General features: G+C 40.5%; 1 protein-coding gene across 2 annotated transcripts; it reads left to right on the forward strand.

Annotated features, from left to right (window-relative positions):
- Positions 1-2586: 2586 nt before the first annotated feature.
- Positions 2587-18083, forward strand: LOC141774588 (delayed-rectifier potassium channel regulatory subunit KCNS2). Of its 2 annotated transcripts, none has more exons than XM_074647370.1 (10): positions 2587-2731; positions 8698-8877; positions 8951-9084; positions 9333-9497; positions 9574-9745; positions 10404-10487; positions 10569-10730; positions 12504-12587; positions 15434-15526; positions 16892-18083. In XM_074647370.1, the coding sequence occupies exons 2-10, from the start codon at positions 8707-8709 to the stop codon at positions 17345-17347; spliced, it is 1521 nt and encodes a 506-aa protein (XP_074503471.1). In that variant the 5' UTR covers positions 2587-2731; positions 8698-8706; the 3' UTR covers positions 17348-18083. The 2 variants fall into 2 exon arrangements, with proteins under 2 accessions (XP_074503471.1, XP_074503479.1); XM_074647378.1 differs by having other exon boundaries at positions 2598-2731; positions 8701-8877.
- The last annotated feature ends 2193 nt before the right edge of the window (positions 18084-20276 follow it).

Raw genomic sequence — 20276 nt, forward strand, 5'->3', positions numbered from 1 at the left:
GATGGAGGAGAGCCAATATCTTCCCGATGGTTTTGTGGACTGCCTTGTGAACTGTGGTTCGGGGCATGTCAAATGCCCTGGCCACAACATGGTAGGAAGTTACACTAGCCAACCAAAACAAGAAGACCAGGGACTCGATAACCATGATCTGCGTCCTTCCCAATGGCTGCCATCAGGGCATCAAAAGACGCCCTGAACAGGCGAAAGTCGACCCGCAGGTCACTCTGGCCGTCAAAATACCTACCTGTCTGCAGTGAAAAACTGGATGTCAAATAATTTCTTGCTCCTAAATTTGGTTCAAACTGAGATGATGGTCATTGGCCCTGCTCAACATAGACATCAGTTTGATCAGGTAACAGTAACTCTAGATAACTGTGTGATATCAGTTCAACAGTTAAGAATCTTGGCGTCATGTTCGATCCAACTCTTTCTTTTGATCAGCACATTAAAGACATCCCAAAGATCGCTTTTTTTCAACTACGCAACATCGCTATTATGGGCTTATTGGCATGGGTAACATATGTTTACATTACTAAGCAACTGTGAATTAAAAACAAAAATATGGTCCATGGTGGAGAGGAGGTTGTGTTGCTCGGGCTCTGGCTTTATCTATTCGGCGTGGAGAGGAGGTTGTGTTGCTCTGGCTCTACCTATCAGGCGTTGGAGAGGAGGTTGTGTTGCTAAGGCTCTATCTGGTTGGCGTGGAGAGGAGGTTGTGTTGCTCTGGCTCTATCTATCTAGCGTTGGAGAGGAGGTTGTGTTGCTCTGGCTTTATGTATTCGGCATGGAGAGGAGGTCGTGTTGCTCTGGCTCTATCTATCTGGCGTTGGAGAGGAGGTTGTGTTGCTCTGGCTCTACCAGTTTGGCGACGCTGGGAAGCTGCTTGACATCCTCGTGGATCCACCTTCTCACATATGTTCACATTACATGTATTATTTTTTGTCATATGGATTGTCTATGTTGTATTTTCATTATGTTGTTACTCTGTACACATGTCATCTACCGCACGTCTGTCCATCCTGGAAGGGGGATCCCTCCTCTGTTGCTCTTCCTGAGGTTTCTAACATTTATTTCCCTGTTAAAAGGTTTTTTTTGGTTAAGTTTTTCCTTATCCGATGAGAGGGTCGTCCTGTAAAGAACAGAGAGTGTCGTATCCTGTACAGACTGTAAAGCCCCCCGAGGCAAATTTATGATTTTAGCTATACAAATAAAATTGACATGACTTGACTAATTTTATTTTCATTTAAATTTTACTTTATTTAAATTTTACTGTTATTATTATTATTATTATTATTATTATTATTATTATTATTTAGTTATTTAACTTTTTGTCAACATTATTATTTATTTATGTATTTCTCCTCCTCCTCGGACATATACCTGCACATTCCTCTGGTCACAGTTATTTATATATATATATATATATATATATATATATATATATATGTGTATATATATATATATATATATATATATATATATATATATATATATGTATATATATATATATATATATATATATATATATATATATGACAAACACTATATCAAACACTTACAATACTACTAACAAGAACAACTAAAAATCATAACGTCTGTTTCATATACGTCTTGTGTTAATGTCTGTATATTTAGTTTTACCTTTGTGTGTATTATGTCATACTGACAAAATAAAAAAAATAAAAACAAACATACGCTCAGTCATCATCTCTCCACTAAACAACCAAACCTCAAATGAAAATACAGGAAAGATTACAGATTATTAACTGTGTGAAGTAAAATGTTTAGGTAAGAAGTGAAAAGACCTGCAGATGCAAAACCAGATTTTAGCCACTAGATGGATCCAACATCACATACATGAGAAGTCTATGATATGCAGCTTCCCAAAATATGAATCAATAAACAAATACATTTCTGAATGTAGCCTTTGGGAGTAATGAAAATTGTTTTTTTCTATTTTTCTCATCAGGAAAATGTTGTTTTATCCCTGTAAAAAAAATAAACAATAACAGCTCTACTTTATATTTATTTTATTAAATCAAAGTGTTTATTCTCCGTAGAGTTCAGGAGTAAAAGTGGAGAGTCAGCAGCTGTTAGTTAGAGGCTTGCATGTCTCTATGGATATTAGAGGCATATTGCAGTAATTAAAAAAATAATAAAAATGTTCATTATAGACTTCATACATACACATATAGGCTTAAGATCCCAGTTGTGAGATAGCAGCAAAATTACAGTAATGTCATAGGAAATATAAAGTCCCATTAAGAAGCACATTATACTGAGTCTCTATGGAGGCTTTTAAAAATACAATTAAACTCTGAATGAACCACTGAGAGCCGCAAACACATCACAGAAACGCCTCCATGCAGGTCCAGGGTGTTAAAGGTAGAGCTCTAGTTCGGAGAGCCGATCCTGTTCCGGAATGTGACGGAAACAGCCGAAGAGTCGCTCAGAGAGCAGAGCGGACCACAGCGGTCCAGATGGAGGAACCGAGCGCCTCCACAGCGGACTCTGAGGTCTCCTCTAACACACTTTGTGGTTCCGGGCTGGAGGAAGGTCCTTTTCAGCTGTTTGCTCCTCCGATCCGCCTCAGACATGTTTGGTCCTTTTCAGGATTGAAAGTATAAAAGTTCTCATCATTCATCATGGGGTGAATGTGACGCCTGAGGAGGAAGAAGAGGAGGATGATGATGATGATGATGATGAGAGAGTGTCGTGACCAAACTCACAGGTAAGTCTTCATTAAAGATAAATAAAAGACATAATTAGACTAATTGATTGTTAAATGTTACAGCTCCTACAGTGATTCCTGTTTCATTATCTCATATGAAGTTCCTCTATGTGTTGTTATTGTGTTTGTTGTTAGAGGTGCATTTTTCCACCGCTGTGATTTCAAGCTTCCTTCTGCTGAATTATAGATCAACTTTATTTCTGTATGTGCAGCCTGGCGGCTCCCTGGAGAGCTCAGCAGGGATCCTCATGTAATTATAGACTCACTGTTACCATCACTCTCTTCTCCTTTGGTTTGGTGCTGCTGATACACACAATGACAAATACTTATTGATAAAGAACATTTCTGTTGACATAAAACTCACAATTTAACATATTGTTCACACTTCTGGCTGTGCAGAGTCATTAACATTAATGTGAGCTATCTAATTGGTATAATATTCTCCAGATTTTTTTCACTTTCATTGTCAAAAGCAAAGATTCTCATGAACATTTCAAGGAGAGGAATCACAGTCGAGACTTTAGTTAAGCCTGAGATTAGACTGAGATCAACTCAAAGACAAGATTTAGGACAAAAGTAGCCGGTATATAGTCTGAGTGTCTTTGCAAATGTAAAAAAACAACACTCAAAAAGTTATTTAAAAGTTGCCTTTGGAGTTTTCATCCGAAGCAAATATATATATTACCAATATAATCTAAAGCTGAAAGGTTTCACTATAGCTTTGAGAATGAATGAAGAAGGTGGGACGTGGTTGAAAGCTCTGAAAGCTAGTAAGTACACCTTTGAGTTTATATAGTTTTGGTTCAGCTGTTCTCACCGGAAGGCGTCTGTCTGTGTGTCCGTATGTCCAACAAACATCATGAATACATTCATACCATGTAAAATATTTGAAAAGCTCTTATATATTAAGTATATATAATGTGCATTGTTTACATCTGCTGCTGCTTCTTCTCCTCGTTTATTGGTGCTTCGTAGCTTTTTTTATGGTGTATTACTACCACCAACTAACAGTGTGTTTAATAACCTCCTCTGGATGGTTGTAATGAGGTATGTATTAGATCAGCTCAGTGGTCACACTGTATGACTGCAGCTCCATAGAGACTCTCTCTCTCATCATGTTACTCTACTGATCACATGTAGCTGACCTTCCTCCAGCAGCTCTCAACTAAACCTGCATCGTCTAAATGATCAATGGACTTTAACTCATCTAATAATGACTGGGACGGCAGTCCAAGATGAAATGAGAACTAAAACAGAGACTCAAGAACTTAACTGAACAACAGTTCACTGAACGGGCCTACGTACCATCCACAGGACCAGGGCCACTGGACCAGAACCTCTGTATGAATCAATCAAACGACTACACAGACACAAAATGACGTCACAGAGATGAAAAATGACTACAAAAAATCAAAAAACAACTATTGGACATAACACGAGGACAAAAAGCACAAAAATAATTACTCCAAAGACACCTAAAATGATCACAAAGAGAAGAAAATGTCTACAAAGAGACAAAAAAGATTACAAATAGACACAAAATGACAATAAAGAGGCGAAAAACAACCACAAAGACGCAAAAAATAACTGCAAAGATACAAAATGATCACAAGTGGACATAACAAGATGACAAAAAGGCAAAAAACTACTGCTAAGAGACACATGTCCACAAAGAGGCAAAAAACAGCCACAAAGAGACAAATAACAACTATAAAGAGACAAAAAACAACTACAAAAAGGCAAAAAACGGCTCTAAAGAGACACAACATGACCACAAAGAGGCGAAAAATGACTACAAAAAGACAAAAAACAACTAGAAAGAGGCAAAAAAACGACTACGGAGACACAAAATTACCACAAGTGGACATAACAAAACCACGAACGACTACAAAGAGACCCAAACTTTCAGTCTGGGTCCCTTGCTCCTATGTTGGAGGGGCGGGGGGCCCTTCACATGTCTGTGTCCAGGGGCCCGGGGAAAACTGGTGGCCAAAAAAATCTGTTACAGCAGGTTTTAGTCAAAGTAGCAAAAGCACTTTTTTTATCTACTTTATGCAGTGAATTCTCCATGACACGCCCTGCATTCATGATCTTACTTAAAGGCACAACGAGGAAGATTTGCCGGTTGCGGTTTGTAAACACAACATTCGAAGTTGGCCCCCTCCTCCCCAACTCAACGACACCAGTCGCCATGCCCCCTGGCTGTCGTTAGGGTGCTCGCCAGCGGGTGAAAGCCAACCCCAGATTCACTCTCATTTTGGAATGGGCTTTGTCCGCTAGGTGTTTTGCCTCGCTATATTTTTTTGCGCTGTGGCCGCCATTTTCATAGCTTCCTCTTGGATGCGTGCTGTCGATCTGGCACCTGGTCGCTGCGTTTTTACAGTGGTTGATGACCAGAAACGTCCCGAACACAGCAACATTAGAAAATCTCTGCAGATACAGCAGCCCGGTCTCCTAAACATTACCTTCCAGTACAACGAAACTGCATCGTCAATTATGTTTAGAGTGAAACATATTTATTATCCTGAATTTACTGAGGTAGAGCTGATTTAACTAGTTTATAAACTGTTGGGTAGTTTAGTCTGTAACATTGCATCATATTTTAGAAGTTAGTCATAAATACATTTAAACATATAGATCTTCAAAGTAACTATGGCTACCAAATAAATGCAGTAAAAAGCACTATATTTCTCTCTGAGATGTACATCAGTTTCATGCCCTGTATTGGAACTATGTTAAATTGCATCGTCCCTATCTAATAAAATAAAAAAAAATAAAAAAATGTAGTGCAGTGAAGTATAAAGTTAAAGTAGCAGGGAATACTCAGGTAAAGTATCTGAAATTTGCACTTAAATACAGTACTTAAGTAAATAAGTAAATGTACTTAGTTACTTCCCACCAGTGGCATTTATAAACGCTAACATGCTTCCCACATACACACCCTCCTCCGTGAAGACAGACTGCCTCAGCGGACTGTGTCCATAAATCAGAGGCAGAGAGAGAAACCAGATGAGACTGAAGGATTCAGAGACAGATGAAGTCAGACTGCTCTGCTTAAAACACCATTAAGTCCACAACATTAGGTTAACACCTGTCTGTGGTTCCTCGGGCCATTTCCTACAATCAGACGGTGTAACATTATTACATGATATTATAGCTTCACTTTACCTGAAGAGAGGCTCTTCCTGCTGGATGGATCCCTCAGCTGCTGGCGTTTGGCTTTTCACACCACGAGGCATCACTCTGATCAGAAACAAAAAGACAGAAAAGATGATCCAGATATAATCTTCATTCCCTGAAACTTGTTGCTAAGCAATATGTAATCAACTGAATTAGGTTTCCTGGCACTAATATTAACATTGTACTGTAAAAGAAATATTTTCGGCAGCAGTGGGAACACTCGAGGCAGGAGAGCAAGTAAAAACTTCACAGTTTTAGAGTTTGATGTGAACTTTGTTATTTATTCATCTGTTGAGTGATTTCGTGGTGTTTTATTGTGAAAGTGTGTCTACGCCATGTGGGTGTTTGTTGGGAGAGGACAGTAGATGAGCATGCGTGGGAGTTAGTTTCTGTTTTGGATGCATCTATGTGTGTTTTTTCTTTTTTTACTCGATCGCATGGAGACACTTTGCTTGCAACCACGTTAATGTTGATAATAAGTAAATCATGATTCTGAGCACAACTCTCAGTTTAATCTCGTTAAAATCTGTATTATGGCTCGCTACACAGAAAACACCCAAACATGGACTTATATTCAGTCTGCAAAGATCTGAAATCCAGTAAAAGCCTCCTGGCTCTCCACCCGTGCACGTTGTGTTTTGTAGTTAACATGAGAACGTCTCATACATCAAATTAGTGTCTGGTCGTCTGCTCTTAGAAGTGCATTTAGCAGAGTAGATGAAATTTAGAGTGCCTCCATCACAAAAGAGGAGCCCAAACATTCAGAGCAGCAAATAAAACTCAGGCCTCTCTTTGCCAGAAAGTTGTCACGTTGTTTTTTGGTGATTGCTGACTCAGCTTGAGATGAGATGATGATGATGATGAAGAAGAGAGGAGTGACATCACACATCAGGACTTTCAAAAACTTTGTTCCAAACAAAGTTCAGTGTCAAATACTCTAAATGTGTAGTAAAAGGATAAGGGTGGTGTCATTCTATATTTTTGTTATTGTCAACAAATTCCATGAAAATACCAAAACCAACAACATGTTAGTCCATCTCTCAATACTGTCTGACTTCCTGTCTCTAATTACAAAGACACAAAATTACCACATGTGGTCATAACACGATGACAAAGAAGTAAAAAATGACTACAAACAGACACTACATGACCACAAAGAGGCAAAAACAACCACAAAGAGGTAACAGACGACTACAAAGAGACACAGCATGTTCACAAAGAAGCGAAAAACAATCAAAAGAGGCAAAAAATAGCTACAAAGAGACAGAACATGACCATAAAGAGACAAAAAACAACTACAAAGAGATAAAAAACAACTAAAAAGAGACACAACATGACTACAAAGAGTCAAAAACAACTACAAAGAGACACAACATGATCACAAAGAGGCGAAAACCAACTACAAAGAAGCAAAAAATGACAACAAAGACACTAAAGGACCATAAGTGGACATAACACGACAACAAAAAGGTGAAAAAACGACTACAAAGGGACCCTCATGTGTTCTCACTGCTGCCTAAAATAGTTCTTTATCAAATTAGTGTCTGGTCGTCTGCTCTCAGAAGTGCAGAGTAGATGAAATTAGATGAGTGCCTCCATCACAAAAGTGGAGCTCAAACTTTCAGAGCAAAAAATAAAACTCAGGCTTTTCTTTGCCAGAAAGTTGTCACGTTGTTTTTTGTTGACTGCTGACTCAGCTTGAGATGAGATGAGATGATGATGATCATCAAGGACATTCAAAAACTTTGTTCCAAATAATGTTCAGTGTCAAATACTTAAAATGTGTAGTAAAAGGATAAGGGTTGTGTCAGACCAAAACCAAACCAAGTCCGTCTCTCAATACTGTCTGACTTCCTTAAACACATTAGTTCCTACTGAAGAGGTAAATCTTTAAAAATGTCTCACAAATATAAAGTTTTTTAATTGCAAAGAGACACAACATGATCACAAAGTGTCAAAAACGACTACAAAGAGACACTACATGACCACAAAGAGGCAAAAAACGACTACAAAGACACAAAATGACCACAGGTGAACATAACACAACGACAAAGAGGCGAAAAACAACTACAAAGAGACACTACATGACCACAAAGAGGCAAAATAACCAACTACAAAGAGACAAAAAACAACTACAAAGAGGTGACAAACGACTATAAAGTGGTAAAAACGACTAAAGCGATACAACATGACCACAAAGAGGCAAAAAACAACTACAAAGACTCAAAATGACCACAAGTGGACATAACACAACGACAAAGAGGCGAAAAACAACTACAAAGAGACACTACATGACCACAAAGAGGCAAAATAACCAACTACAAAGAGACAAAAAACAACTACAAAGAGGTGACAAACGACTATAAAGTGGTAAAAACGACTAAAGCGATACAACATGACCACAAAGAGGCAAAAAACAACTACAAAGACTCAAAATGACCACAAGTGGACATAACACAACGACAAAGAGGCGAAAAACAACTACAAAGTTTTACAAAGTTAGTCCGTCTCTCAATACTGTCTGACTTCCTGTCTCAGCCCCAAACACTTTAGGTCCTATTGAAGATGTAAATCTTTAAAAACGTCTCACAAGTATATATAGTTTCATTTTTTTAATAAGGCAAAATAGCATCTATTAGTAAAGAGGACTTTCTACCATTCAGATATATAGAGTAGTCCTCTCAGCACATTAATAACTTTTCAACAGTAGCGTGTATAGTACATGTTAGTTAGAGCCATTCGTTGCTGGTTTTAGTTGTCCACACTCACCTTGGTTGTGTCTCCAGCAGGTAACCATGGTGAAGGAGAATCTGCCCAGCTGGGCCCACCAGGACTCTGACGAGGGTCTGGTCCACATCAACGTCGGCGGTCTGAAGAGGAGCCTCTGTTCCAGCACGCTGAAGAAATTCCCAGACACCAGACTGGGAAAACTGCTGGCCTGTGACTCAGAGGAGGATATACTGCAGGTGGGTTCAGCTGGTAAACTATCAAATGTTCACCTCCTTCTCTCTTACGGCTCTTCTCTCCTTCCTCCCTCAGGTGTGTGATGACTACGACGTGCAGCAGAAGGAGTTTTATTTTGATAGGAATCCCAGCCTGTTCCCTTACGTCCTCCACTTTTACCAGACGGGCAAACTCCACATCATGGAGGAGCTGTGTGTCTTCTCCTTCAGGTCTGTGTAACGTTTAACAAACTTTACATCAATCACAGAAGCAGATAGATGAACTTTACAGATGTCTAAAAGGAGCTTTAAAAGAGGGAATAAACACACTTTCTCTCCAATATCTTTGACAGGATTTTGGGTTGGGCTTGGTGGGGTTCTCATTCTGTCATTTTCACTTTTCATTTCATAATTTAAAGAAATGTCAAACTTCAACTGGTGTACAAACTAACTTGATCTGACTGGTGTTCCCCACGCAGTCAGGAGATAGAGTACTGGGGCATCAACGAGTTCTTCCTGGACAGTTGCTGCAGTTACCGTTACCACGACCGCAAGCTGGAGAGCAATCGCCATCGCAGCTGGGACGACGAGAGCGACGTCAGCAGCATCGACACGTCTGTGGACGAGATATCGGACTTGAACAGGTAAAAAGTAAAGGGTTAATCATGCAGCCCGACTCACGTCCCTCCATTTACTCACTGCCGTCCTCTATTGTCACAGAGACATGCAGCATTTCCAGGAGGTGCGTTACGGGAACATCAGGAAGTGTCTGTGGCTGACGCTGGAGAACCCGGGATACTCCATCCCCAGCAAGCTCTTCAGCCTGGTCTCCATCGGGGTGGTGCTCACATCCATCGCCATCATGTGTATTAACAGCATCCCGGAGTATCAGGTCGGTACGGAGAGCTGGAAACGTACAGTGTGAGGTGAAATAGACGGATACATGCTGGTGTTTAAAGTTATTCTATTCTATTTAGCTCAGCGATTTAGGCTCATGGAGGCAAATAACACAAAAATCATACTGCTTCTCGGAGTCATAACTCAGTTAAATGTGAACACACAGACATGATACACTTAGTTTTAGATTCTCTGTGACTTACGCTTTCTGAGGATACATTATTTCTGATGTCCATCAATGTCCAACGTCCACAAATCTGCTTAGAAATCATTGTAAAAAAAACGCTCCTTATAACTGCAGAACTTGCCTGAGAATCATTAAGTTTTTAAGTTTTCTTCAGTATCACAGTAATTCAGTGATAGTTGTCTGAACATCCATGAGTCCACTGCAGACAGGAGCTGCCAATAGATAATACGGCATACTTTTAATGGAGACAGTTGGACTAAATGAGTAGGGATGATGGAGCGTAGTTGTCTTGATTTTGTCTGAGGAAGGAAACCGCTGTTGATTATTTCTCCAAACTCATGAACAACCAGTTACACAAAATATTATAATAAAGAAAAACACCTCCTGTATTTGGCCCTGAAACTGAAAGTATCATTTGAAAACATCTGAAGTTTCGATCACCAGTCTTTCTCCTGTTTTGTCTCAGACGTTTGACGATGAAGGGAAGGTGGTCGAGGACCCGACCATGCAGGCTCTGGAGGTGTTCTGCAGTTGCTGGTTCACCTTCGAGGTGAGGACATGAAACCAGAGTGTGGTGTGTACTGGTGATACTGGTGAAGAACCGTCGCAGAGTATTGTTTCTGTGTTTGAGGTGGTGACCCGGCTGCTGCTCGCTCCGAACAAGAGGAAGTTCTTCCATCACCCTCTGAACATCATCGACCTGGTGTCTGTGGTTCCCATCTACATCGTACTGCTCATTGAATTGACTTTGGGATCGGAGTCTGAACTGGGAGATCTGGGACGACTCATACAGGTTCAGAATTCTTCATTTGTTGTTGCATGTAAATTAATTGTACGTATATAACATTTGAATGAAGAAATATCAAATTATTTCCACTCTTTGAGTCAGTCTGCTGTTTAATGTCACAGATACAGTAAAACAAAAAGTAAAAACCTTGCTTGAAAACACGTTTGTAATAAAACACTTATCCGGGGTCGGGTCTCGGGGGCAGCAGGCTAAGCAGGGAATTCTAGACGTCCCTCGCCCCAGCAACGTTTTCCAGCTCATCCTGGGGGACCCCGAGGCGTTCCCAGACTGGACCAGATATATAATCTCTCCAGCGTGTTCTGGGTCTGCCTCGGGGCCTCTTACCAGTTGGACGTATCTGGAAAACCTCCAAAGGGAGGCGTCCAGGAGGATCCTGATGAGATGTTGAACCACCTCAGCTGGTCCCTTTAGAGGTGAAGGAGCAGCGTCTCTACTCCGAGCTCCCTCCGGATGTCTGAGCTCCTCACCGTATCCCCAAGGCTGAGTCCAGCCACCCTACGAAGGAAGCTCATTTCGGCCGCTTTTATCCGCGATCTCATTCTTTCGGTCACTACCCAAAGCTCATGACCATAGGTGAGGGTTGGAACGTAGAGGGGATGGTAAATTGAGAGCTTTGACTTCCGGCTCAGCTCCCTCTTCACCACAACGGTCCGTTACAGCGCCCGCATAACTGCAGACGCTGCACCGAACCGCCTGTCCATTTCCCTCAATCATGAACAAGACCTCAAGACACTTAAACTCCCTCGCTTGGGGCAGTAACTCACTCCCCACCTGGAGGAGCAATCTACCGATTTCCAGCAGAGCACCATGGCCTCAGACTTGGAGGTACTGACTCTCATCCCGACCGCTTCACACTCGGCTGCAAACCGCCCCAGTGTGTGCTGCAGGTCATGGTCTGATGAAGCCAACAGAACCACATCATCTGCAAAAAACAGAGACGCAATTCTGAGGTCCCCGAACCGGACGCTCTCTTCCCCCCGGCTGCGCCTTGAGATCCTGTCCATGAAAATCACAAACAGGATCGGCGACAAGGGACAACCCTGGTGGAGGCCAACACCCACTGGAAACGTGTTGACTTTGTGCCGAGTATACAGACGCAGCTCTCACTTTGGTTATACAAGGACCGGATGGTTCATAACAGTGACCCCGGTACCCCATATTCCCGCAGTACCCCCCACTGGACTCCCCGGGGGACGTGGTTGTAAGCCTTCTCGAAGTCCACAAAATACATGTAGACTGGATGGGCAAACTCCCATGACCCCTCAAACAGCCCTGCAAGGGTAAAGAGCTGGTCAGGACGGAGTCCGCATTACTCCTCCTGGATCTGAGGTTCGACAATCAGTCAGAGTCTCCTTTCCAGCACCCTAGAACACACTTTCTCGGGGAGGTTCAGCAGTGTGATACCCGGATAGTTGGAGCACACCCTCCGGTCCCGCTTTTTAAAAATGAGAACCACCACCCTGGTCTGCCATTCGACAGGTACTGTCCCCGACCTCCACGCGACACTGAAGACACGGGTAAGCCAAGACAGTCCAACAATGTCCAGAGCCTTCAGCATCTCAGGATGAATCTCATCCATCCCCGGTGCCTTGACTACCTTTATGAGAAAGATGGAATGAAATGCAATAGCACTTTCTCTTCATCACTACTTCATGTCTCTCTCTCTCTCTCTCTCTCTCTCTCTCTCTCTCTCTCTCTCTCTCTCTCTCTCTCTCGGGTGTTCAGGTTAATAAGGATCTCTCTCTCTCTCTCTCTCAGGTGTTCAGGTTAATGAGGATCTTCAGGGTCTTGAAGTTGGCCCGACACTCGACAGGTCTTCGGTCACTGGGAGCGACTCTTCGGGTGAGTCAGGACTCTGTTATGTAACATTTGACTTTCTGACATTAAACCGACCTCTGAGGAAGAATAAAAACTAATGATGTATTTCCTCTGTGACATTCTGCTGTGTTGACCTTTCTGCATCATAAAGGTTGATGGATGTCGGTCTGAGCCGGGAACTGTTGTTGTGCTTTTTGTTTTTGAAGATGTGGTTTTGATTTTCAGGAGAAGGGGGTCGGTCTTTAGAAACATACTTGCCAAACCACCTGGTTTCTTCCCGGGGTCACACTTCTCCCATTTTTCTCCCGATTTTTTCCTTTTCGTTATCTCAACTTGTTTCTGGCGCTGTACAGCGTCTATGACAATACAGCTACGCCTAATGTCGTTTCACGGCAGAAGAGAGCTGCCATAGATATATAAGTAAGGGATATTGTACAGCGAGCCGGTTATTGTTGTGAAAGAATCCCCAGCGGAGGGGTCTCTCACCGCCCTGAAGGGGATCTTTCACAACAATGACCCGCTAGCTGTACATTATCCCGCATATTATACGGCTACTTACTGAAAAAAATCTATATTTTGACACAAAAAACGGTCCTCCAGAGTCCGACATCTGAACTGCGCCCATAGCAACGGTTTGTTATACATAGCAACGGTCTGTTATACAGAAATTACAGACCGCAGAATGCCGTGATTGACCAATCAGAATCGAGTATTCAACCCAGCTGTGTAATAAATATATATAGCCTTCGCTCGCGACCAACACAACACGGTTTGAGCTGCGGTCTCTGCACATCACAGCGCCCAAGTTGGGCTTTGCTCGACGCAGGCTCAACGTGTTTCAGAGGTCAGTGGTGGCGTTGTCAAGCAGGGGCAAAACATGTAAAAAAAAGTAGAATTTAAAGTAGGCCTACCTAACAAAAAATGCTGTTGCAGTGTACTCTATTTTGTTATTTTCATTCTTTTAAAGTCACCAGAATGCAGGAAGCAATGCAGGCTCTGAAACTCTAATGTTTCTGATGGAGGACCCCCAGACCCTCGAGTTTGGGTTAGAAATCCTCCCTATTTTTGAGGTCTCAGGGTTGGCGAGTATGTTTAAAAAGACGTCTCTTTGCGAGCATTAACTCTGATCTGGTTGTTCCATGTAATGTCATTATCGTGTGAAGTGGATCAGTTACACCAGCAGAGAAGCAGCTCCTCCATCACAGTACAGCAGCTCATGTTACCGTCTCATGTATCAGAACATGATGATGATGAGCCTTAAACACCATCATGTCTGAGCTGGAATCATCTGCTTGACTTTGTTAGCTGGATTTGGATTCATTACATTTACATTCAGATCGAAGCAGCACTTTAAAGGGACTCTGTAAGAATCAGAAATTGCTTGTTAACAGTGACACCTGTGGCCGTTAAGTCCACAACAGTCAGCATCCTGTTGCTCGCGCTTGTGCTCGCAATATCAACACACACGAGACTGAACATGATTGACAGGCATCATGTTGATTAACCTTAGCATCATTAGCAGTTAAAACCAGAAAATCACTATATATTTCACCTGCTTGGCAGTAATGTTAGCTTACCAAACGAAGGTCTGACGTCAGTCGAAAAATGTTATGAAAAAAGTCATAGTATAGTATGTCGAAAAATTATATGATGAAAAAGTCAGTTTAGTTTGTTGAAAAATGTAATAAAAAAAAGTCATAGTATATTACAGTACCTGTATGGTGTTGCTAGGCAACAGTTTGGGTCCATGTTTACTTCCTGTCAGCTGATGTTATTTACATACACTGCAACAGGAAATAAACTGGGACACATTTAGAAGGTTGTATTTATGTCTGTAAATATAGCAAGATTTTGTACATTGAACATATCCAGTAATGACGGATCTGTGCTACAGAGTTTTGTTCTGTATTTTCTCCAAAAGAGTTTTCACAACATTTATATTTGTTAAAAAAAAATTAAGTTGGTTTAAAACCGTGTAATGATCTATATATTGTATATTTGTGACAATTTCTGAATACGGGCTGTGTGTATTTCTCCGTATATTGAGCTCTTTGATAGTTTAACAGTATTTATATAGCACTTAAACCTGCTTTATAATATAAAAGACATGAAAAATCTCACTTTTTACAATATGGGACCTTTAATGTTCATCCTGCTGCTCTGTTTATTTCAATGGTACAACATGAAATACTATTACAGCTAACATACAAAACAATTAGGGCTGTGTAAACGAACGCAAATTCGTTTTAACGCCACTAATTTCTTTAACGCATTAATTCAAACATGTCATACTAGCTTGTCATAAAGGAGGTTAAATAACGCTCCAAACTTATGCTAAATTTTGGCGAGGAAAAACTGTCATGTCCATTTTCAAAGGGGTTCCTTGACCTCTGACCTCCAGATATGCGAATGAAAATGGGTTCTCCACGTGTCTCCCCTTTACAGACATGCCCACTTTATGATAATCACATGCAGTTTGAGTATATTGTTTTATGCTAAATGCAGTACCTGTGAGGGTTTCTGGATAATATTTATCATTGTTTTGTGTTAATTGATTTACAATAATAAATATATACAGACATTTGCATAAAGCAGCATATTTGTCCACTCCCATGTTGATAAGAGTATTAAATACTTGACAAATCTCCCTTTAAGGTACATTTTGAACAGATAAAAAATGTGAGATTAATTTGCAACTAATCAAAGTTCATTATGGACAATCATGTGATTAATTGAGATTAAATATTTTAATCGATTGACGGCCCTAAAAAATAAATAAAAAGGTAAACTTCCACCGCTAAAAACAGAGTACTGCTTCAGATTACATCTAATGAAGTTCTTCTAACAGGTTTTCCATGTTGTTTCTGCAGCACAGCTACCGTGAGGTGGGCATCCTGCTGCTCTACCTGGCCGTCGGCGTGTCCGTCTTCTCCGGCATCGCTTACACCGCCGAGTACGAAGAGGTAACGCTCACACTCTCTACTTTATATAAACATTCATTTATTTATTCTTTTTGTTTTGTGACTTCAGCCAATGAGGTTCTGTTATACTCACAGTTCCTGTTGTCCATCACAGTGTGAAACATTTCTGTCTCTGCTGCAGCTCATGAATAGTAAATTAAGTATTAAGTAATAATTAAGTAAAATTACGAATACCACAGTGTAGAAATAGTAAAGTACAACTAAAAGTCCTGCATTCAAAATTTTACTTAAGAGTACAAAAGTATTAGCATAAAAACATACTGAAAGTACCAAAAATAAAAGTACTGATTATGCAGAATAATATATATTATATCATTGTATTATAATTTTTGATGCATTAATTCATCACTTTAATGTCATCACTGTCCTGTTGTTCAACAACACTGCTGTTTTGTCTCTTTTATGTGAAATTTATCCTTGTTTTTAACGTTTTGCTGTTTTGTTTTCACTTTGTTATGTGAGCTTTTACGTGTGAAACTTTTATGCCGCTGTCTCGGCCAGGACTTCCTCGGAAAAGAGATTTTAAATCTCAGTGGAAATATCCTGGAAAAATAAAGGTTCAATAATAAAATTAAATAAATTAAAAAATGCTTATTTTAATGACTTTATTTATATATTTATATACTACTGGGTAGTGAAATCTATAATAATACATCCGAATTTATTAGTTGATTATATTTTGTTTTAATAATCTGAATCTGGAAAGTAACTACAGCTGTCAGATAAATGTAGAGCAGTAATAAGAACAATATTTACTACTGAGATGTAGAGGAGGAAAAGTAGAAAGTAGCAGAACATGGAAATATAGCACAATTATTTGTTTTTTTGTTTGTTTTTAATTAAATTAAATTAAATTAAATTGAATTGAATTGAGTTAAATTAAATTAAATTAAATTCCTATCTTTTCAACAAATAATTAGAATAGATAATAATAATAATAATAATAGTAATCATATTTTTGATTACAACAGTAAATTAAATTAAATTGAATTGAATTAAATTAAATTAAACTAAATTAAATTAAATTAAATTCAATTCAATTCAATTCAATTGAACTGAACTGAACTGAACTGAACTGAACTCAATTCAATTCAATTAATTTCCTATCTTTTCACCAAGAAATGGTCAACAAATAATTGGAATAGATAATAATAATAATAATCATATTTTTGGTTACAAGAGTAAATTATTGTTAAATTGCTTCCTGGTTCGTCTTGTTACTTTTATTTTTGTTGATATTCAGGTAACATGAAAGTCACATCATGTCCTTTCAATGTATTTGTTGCGTAACCACATCGATGTAAAATATAAAATCACTATAACGCTCTTCTCCGTCTGTGTTTTTAGGACGTGGGTCTGGACACCATCCCGGCCTGCTGGTGGTGGGGGACGGTGAGCATGACCACGGTGGGCTACGGCGACGTGGTGCCCGTCACGGTGGCCGGGAAGCTGGCGGCCAGCGGCTGCATCCTGGGCGGCACCCTGGTGGTGGCGCTGCCCATCACCATCATCTTCAACAAGTTCTCCCACTTCTACCGCAGACAGAAAGCTCTGGAGGCGTCGGTGAGGAACAACCACCGCAGGAAGATGAGGATGAGCTGCGAGAACCAGCCGGAGGACGACGAAGAGGACGAGGAGGAGGGGGAGGAGGAGGACAGCAGGCGTCTGGACGGTGACGATACTGATGACATGGAGGAGGACGATATAGACTTTGAGGATGACGGAGGTGTCATCAACTACAGCTACGTGGAGCATCCGTCCTACACCTCCATGCTGAGGAGGAAGGAGCTGCTGCAGCTGTGACGAAGCTTCACATCAAATCTGATCCAAGAACACGTTAATAAATATAGTATGAACTGGATTCATGTTGATCTTCTGTCGCTGCACGACGACAGCTCAACAAGTGAAGAAGTGGGTCCGATCAGAGGCTGCTAAAGGTCGGAGGGGTCGTATAGTAACAGAGTGAACCGGAGGTGGATCATAACTCTGAGTCTTCCATGACCGACTGTAGTCTGTTCTCATTCATCGGTGCATGTTTCATGCTGATTCTGGACGTGTTCCTCTGTCACGCCTGTTAGAGGAGTGATGAACTGAACAGGAAGTGAAATAGCATGAGCGCAACTGAAATAAAAAAATACCATGAAAAACTGTGAGAAGTACTTTAGTGGAAGTAGAAGAGATGTTTCAACACATGGCTGCACTGACCTCAATGCTAAATGCTAACATCATGACAACGCTAACATGCTGATGGTGGAAAGTAACTAAGTACATTTACTCTATTTTGAGGGACTTGTATTTCCATTTTCTGCAAATATTGTACTTTTTTCCCCCACAACATTCATTTAATAACAGATTCAGATTGATAATTAAATATCATAGAAAATAAAAAAATGATTGATCACTTCACAACCTACCTGTCAGTATATAAAGTAGCTCTACCTTCATCAGCTGCAACATTAAAGTGATGAAGACATTAATGCATCAATAATTATAATACAATAATAAAATATATTACACGGCTTTGTTGAATACTTGATTCTGATTGATTAATAACGCTGTTGTGCCATGTCATACTAGCTTGTCAAGAAGGAGGTTAAATAACTGTTGTGGGTTCTATGGGTACCCACGAGTCTCCCCGTTACAGACATGCCCACTTTATGATAATCACATGCAGTTTGGGGCAAGTCATAGTCAAGTCAGCACACTGACACACTGACAGCTGTTGTTGTCTGTTGGGCTGCAGTTTGCCATGTTATGATTTGAGCATATTTGTTATGCTAAATGCAGTACCTGTGAGGGTTTCTGGACAATATCTGTCATTGTTTTGTGTTGTTAATTGATTTACAATAATAAATATATACATATATTTGCATAAAGCAGCATATTTGTTCACTCCCACGTTGATAAGAGTATTAAATACTTGAGAAATCTCCCTTTAAGGTACATTTTGAACAGGTTAACTATCACAATTAACTGTTTTAATTGTTTGACAGTCCTAATTATTTTCTAATATTTCTGACATATTCAGCAGTATCAGTAGTATTCACCCTCTCACTTCTTATAGAAGACACTTGGACTGGTTCCAGGTCAGTTTGAAGGGTGATCGGTGGCGTCGTGCCACACAGTTCAGTTTAAATGAAATACAATTTAATAAAGGATTAAAATTATTTAATCCAAACTTTAACAGGAACAAGAAGAAGAAGAAGAGGAAGAAGAAGACAATGTAAAAACACTTCAATACAAGCGAAAGTGCAGTACAGTATCAGCAAATGTACTTAAAGTACTGTAGTGTTGCTGATACATCCACACTAATACGTTTTGGTTTTAAAACGCCGTTTTAAGACAAGCGTTTAAGGGTCGTTTCAGAGTCCCCACAATGTGACTGTGTAAACAGATATATATGTATATATATATATACATATATATATACACAGACACACACTGTGTGTACCGCTGCAGACTGAAGGACACAGACCAGATTTGAGGCTTCAGCTGATTAAATATTCATCTCTGTTATTTTGGCGACGACGACAACATGGAGAGAGAAGAAAGAGGAACAGAAGGTTGATTTGATGGATTTGATGAGACAAGAGAAGAAGAGAGGACACTTTTATGAAGTCACTCTGTCCTCCAATCAAAGAGGACGAAGAAGACGAAGAGGACGAAGAGGACGAAGAGGACGAAGAGGATGAAGAGGATGAGGAGGAATCATTTAGTTTCATTTTAAAATAGGTTCAGTAACTTCCTCAAACAGCGGCTCACTGTAGTTTCTATCAGACCAACAGGAGGACATAGAGACTTTGTTGGGGACTATTTTCAGCGGCGGATTAATCCAGATGTGGTACTCTAGTGAGTATTAGTGTCAGCAGGACGGTGTGTTGATGGTGATGATGATGATGAAGGAACAGTTTTTATTGCGAGGGGACACACAGCTTCCCAGCGTCGGACGCTTGATGGGCTGCCACCGGACACGAGGAACCTGATTGGACGAACTCTTCTCCTCGTGGGCTGCTGCTTCCGGCTTTCAAACCGGAAGCAACATGGCGGCTCGTTTGGAAACTTTCTTCTCTTATTTCACGAAAATATTTCACCGAAACGTGTTTCTGAAAACATTTAATGAGAAATAATCCATGTAGTTGATGAATCTGTCTTTATTTTAGATCAACGGTTAGTTCAAAAGTTTCACGGGAGTTTACAGAGGCAGCGAGACCCTGATTTGCATAAAGTAGCCTCAACCTCAACTTTACGTAAATGAGATGAGGAGCGGGCGACGTGACGCCCCGTCTCTTGAATCGCGCCGTCACGCTGCCAGAATGCATTGCACGGCTGCTTACGTAGACAATGAATGGGAAGCGTGGAAAGGACAGAGGCTGTGGACACGAACCGTTACAGATGTGGTTTAATGGAAGAAGCACCCCGTCTGCACGAAAAGCCGTAGAAATGCCACGATGATGCGCTAGCCGCTTAGCGTGCAATAGATACGCCTTTGTTGATTTACGTGTGTCTTTTGTATGTCATGTATCCTGTACGGACACCGGACTTTTAACCAGGAGACTGGTGCTCGAGGCCGTTGTTGACCGGTGTTTTGTTTTATAAGTTACGTTTGTGAAGTTTGTTTTCCGTAGTTGTTTCCGTCCTTATTTTAAGCTCAACCATGACGTTTTCCCTTACCTTAACTAAGTGGTTTTACTGCCTGAAGCTAACTGTGGACGTTTGCGTGACGTACAAATGA

This window comes from Sebastes fasciatus, chromosome 1 (genome assembly GCF_043250625.1).
Source record: "Sebastes fasciatus isolate fSebFas1 chromosome 1, fSebFas1.pri, whole genome shotgun sequence".
Lineage (NCBI taxonomy): Eukaryota > Metazoa > Chordata > Actinopteri > Perciformes > Sebastidae > Sebastes > Sebastes fasciatus.

Excerpts from the sequence above, each read along its gene's own strand:
- LOC141774588 (XM_074647370.1), top strand. The coding sequence starts at position 8,707 with ATGGTGAAGGAGAATCTGCCCAGCTGGGCCCACCAGGACTCTGACGAG. Across the intron at positions 9,498-9,573 it reads GAGATATCGGACTTGAACAG|AGACATGCAGCATTTCCAGG; the intron begins GTAAAAAGTAAA and ends CTATTGTCACAG. Across the intron at positions 10,488-10,568 it reads GTTGCTGGTTCACCTTCGAG|GTGGTGACCCGGCTGCTGCT; the intron begins GTGAGGACATGA and ends TCTGTGTTTGAG.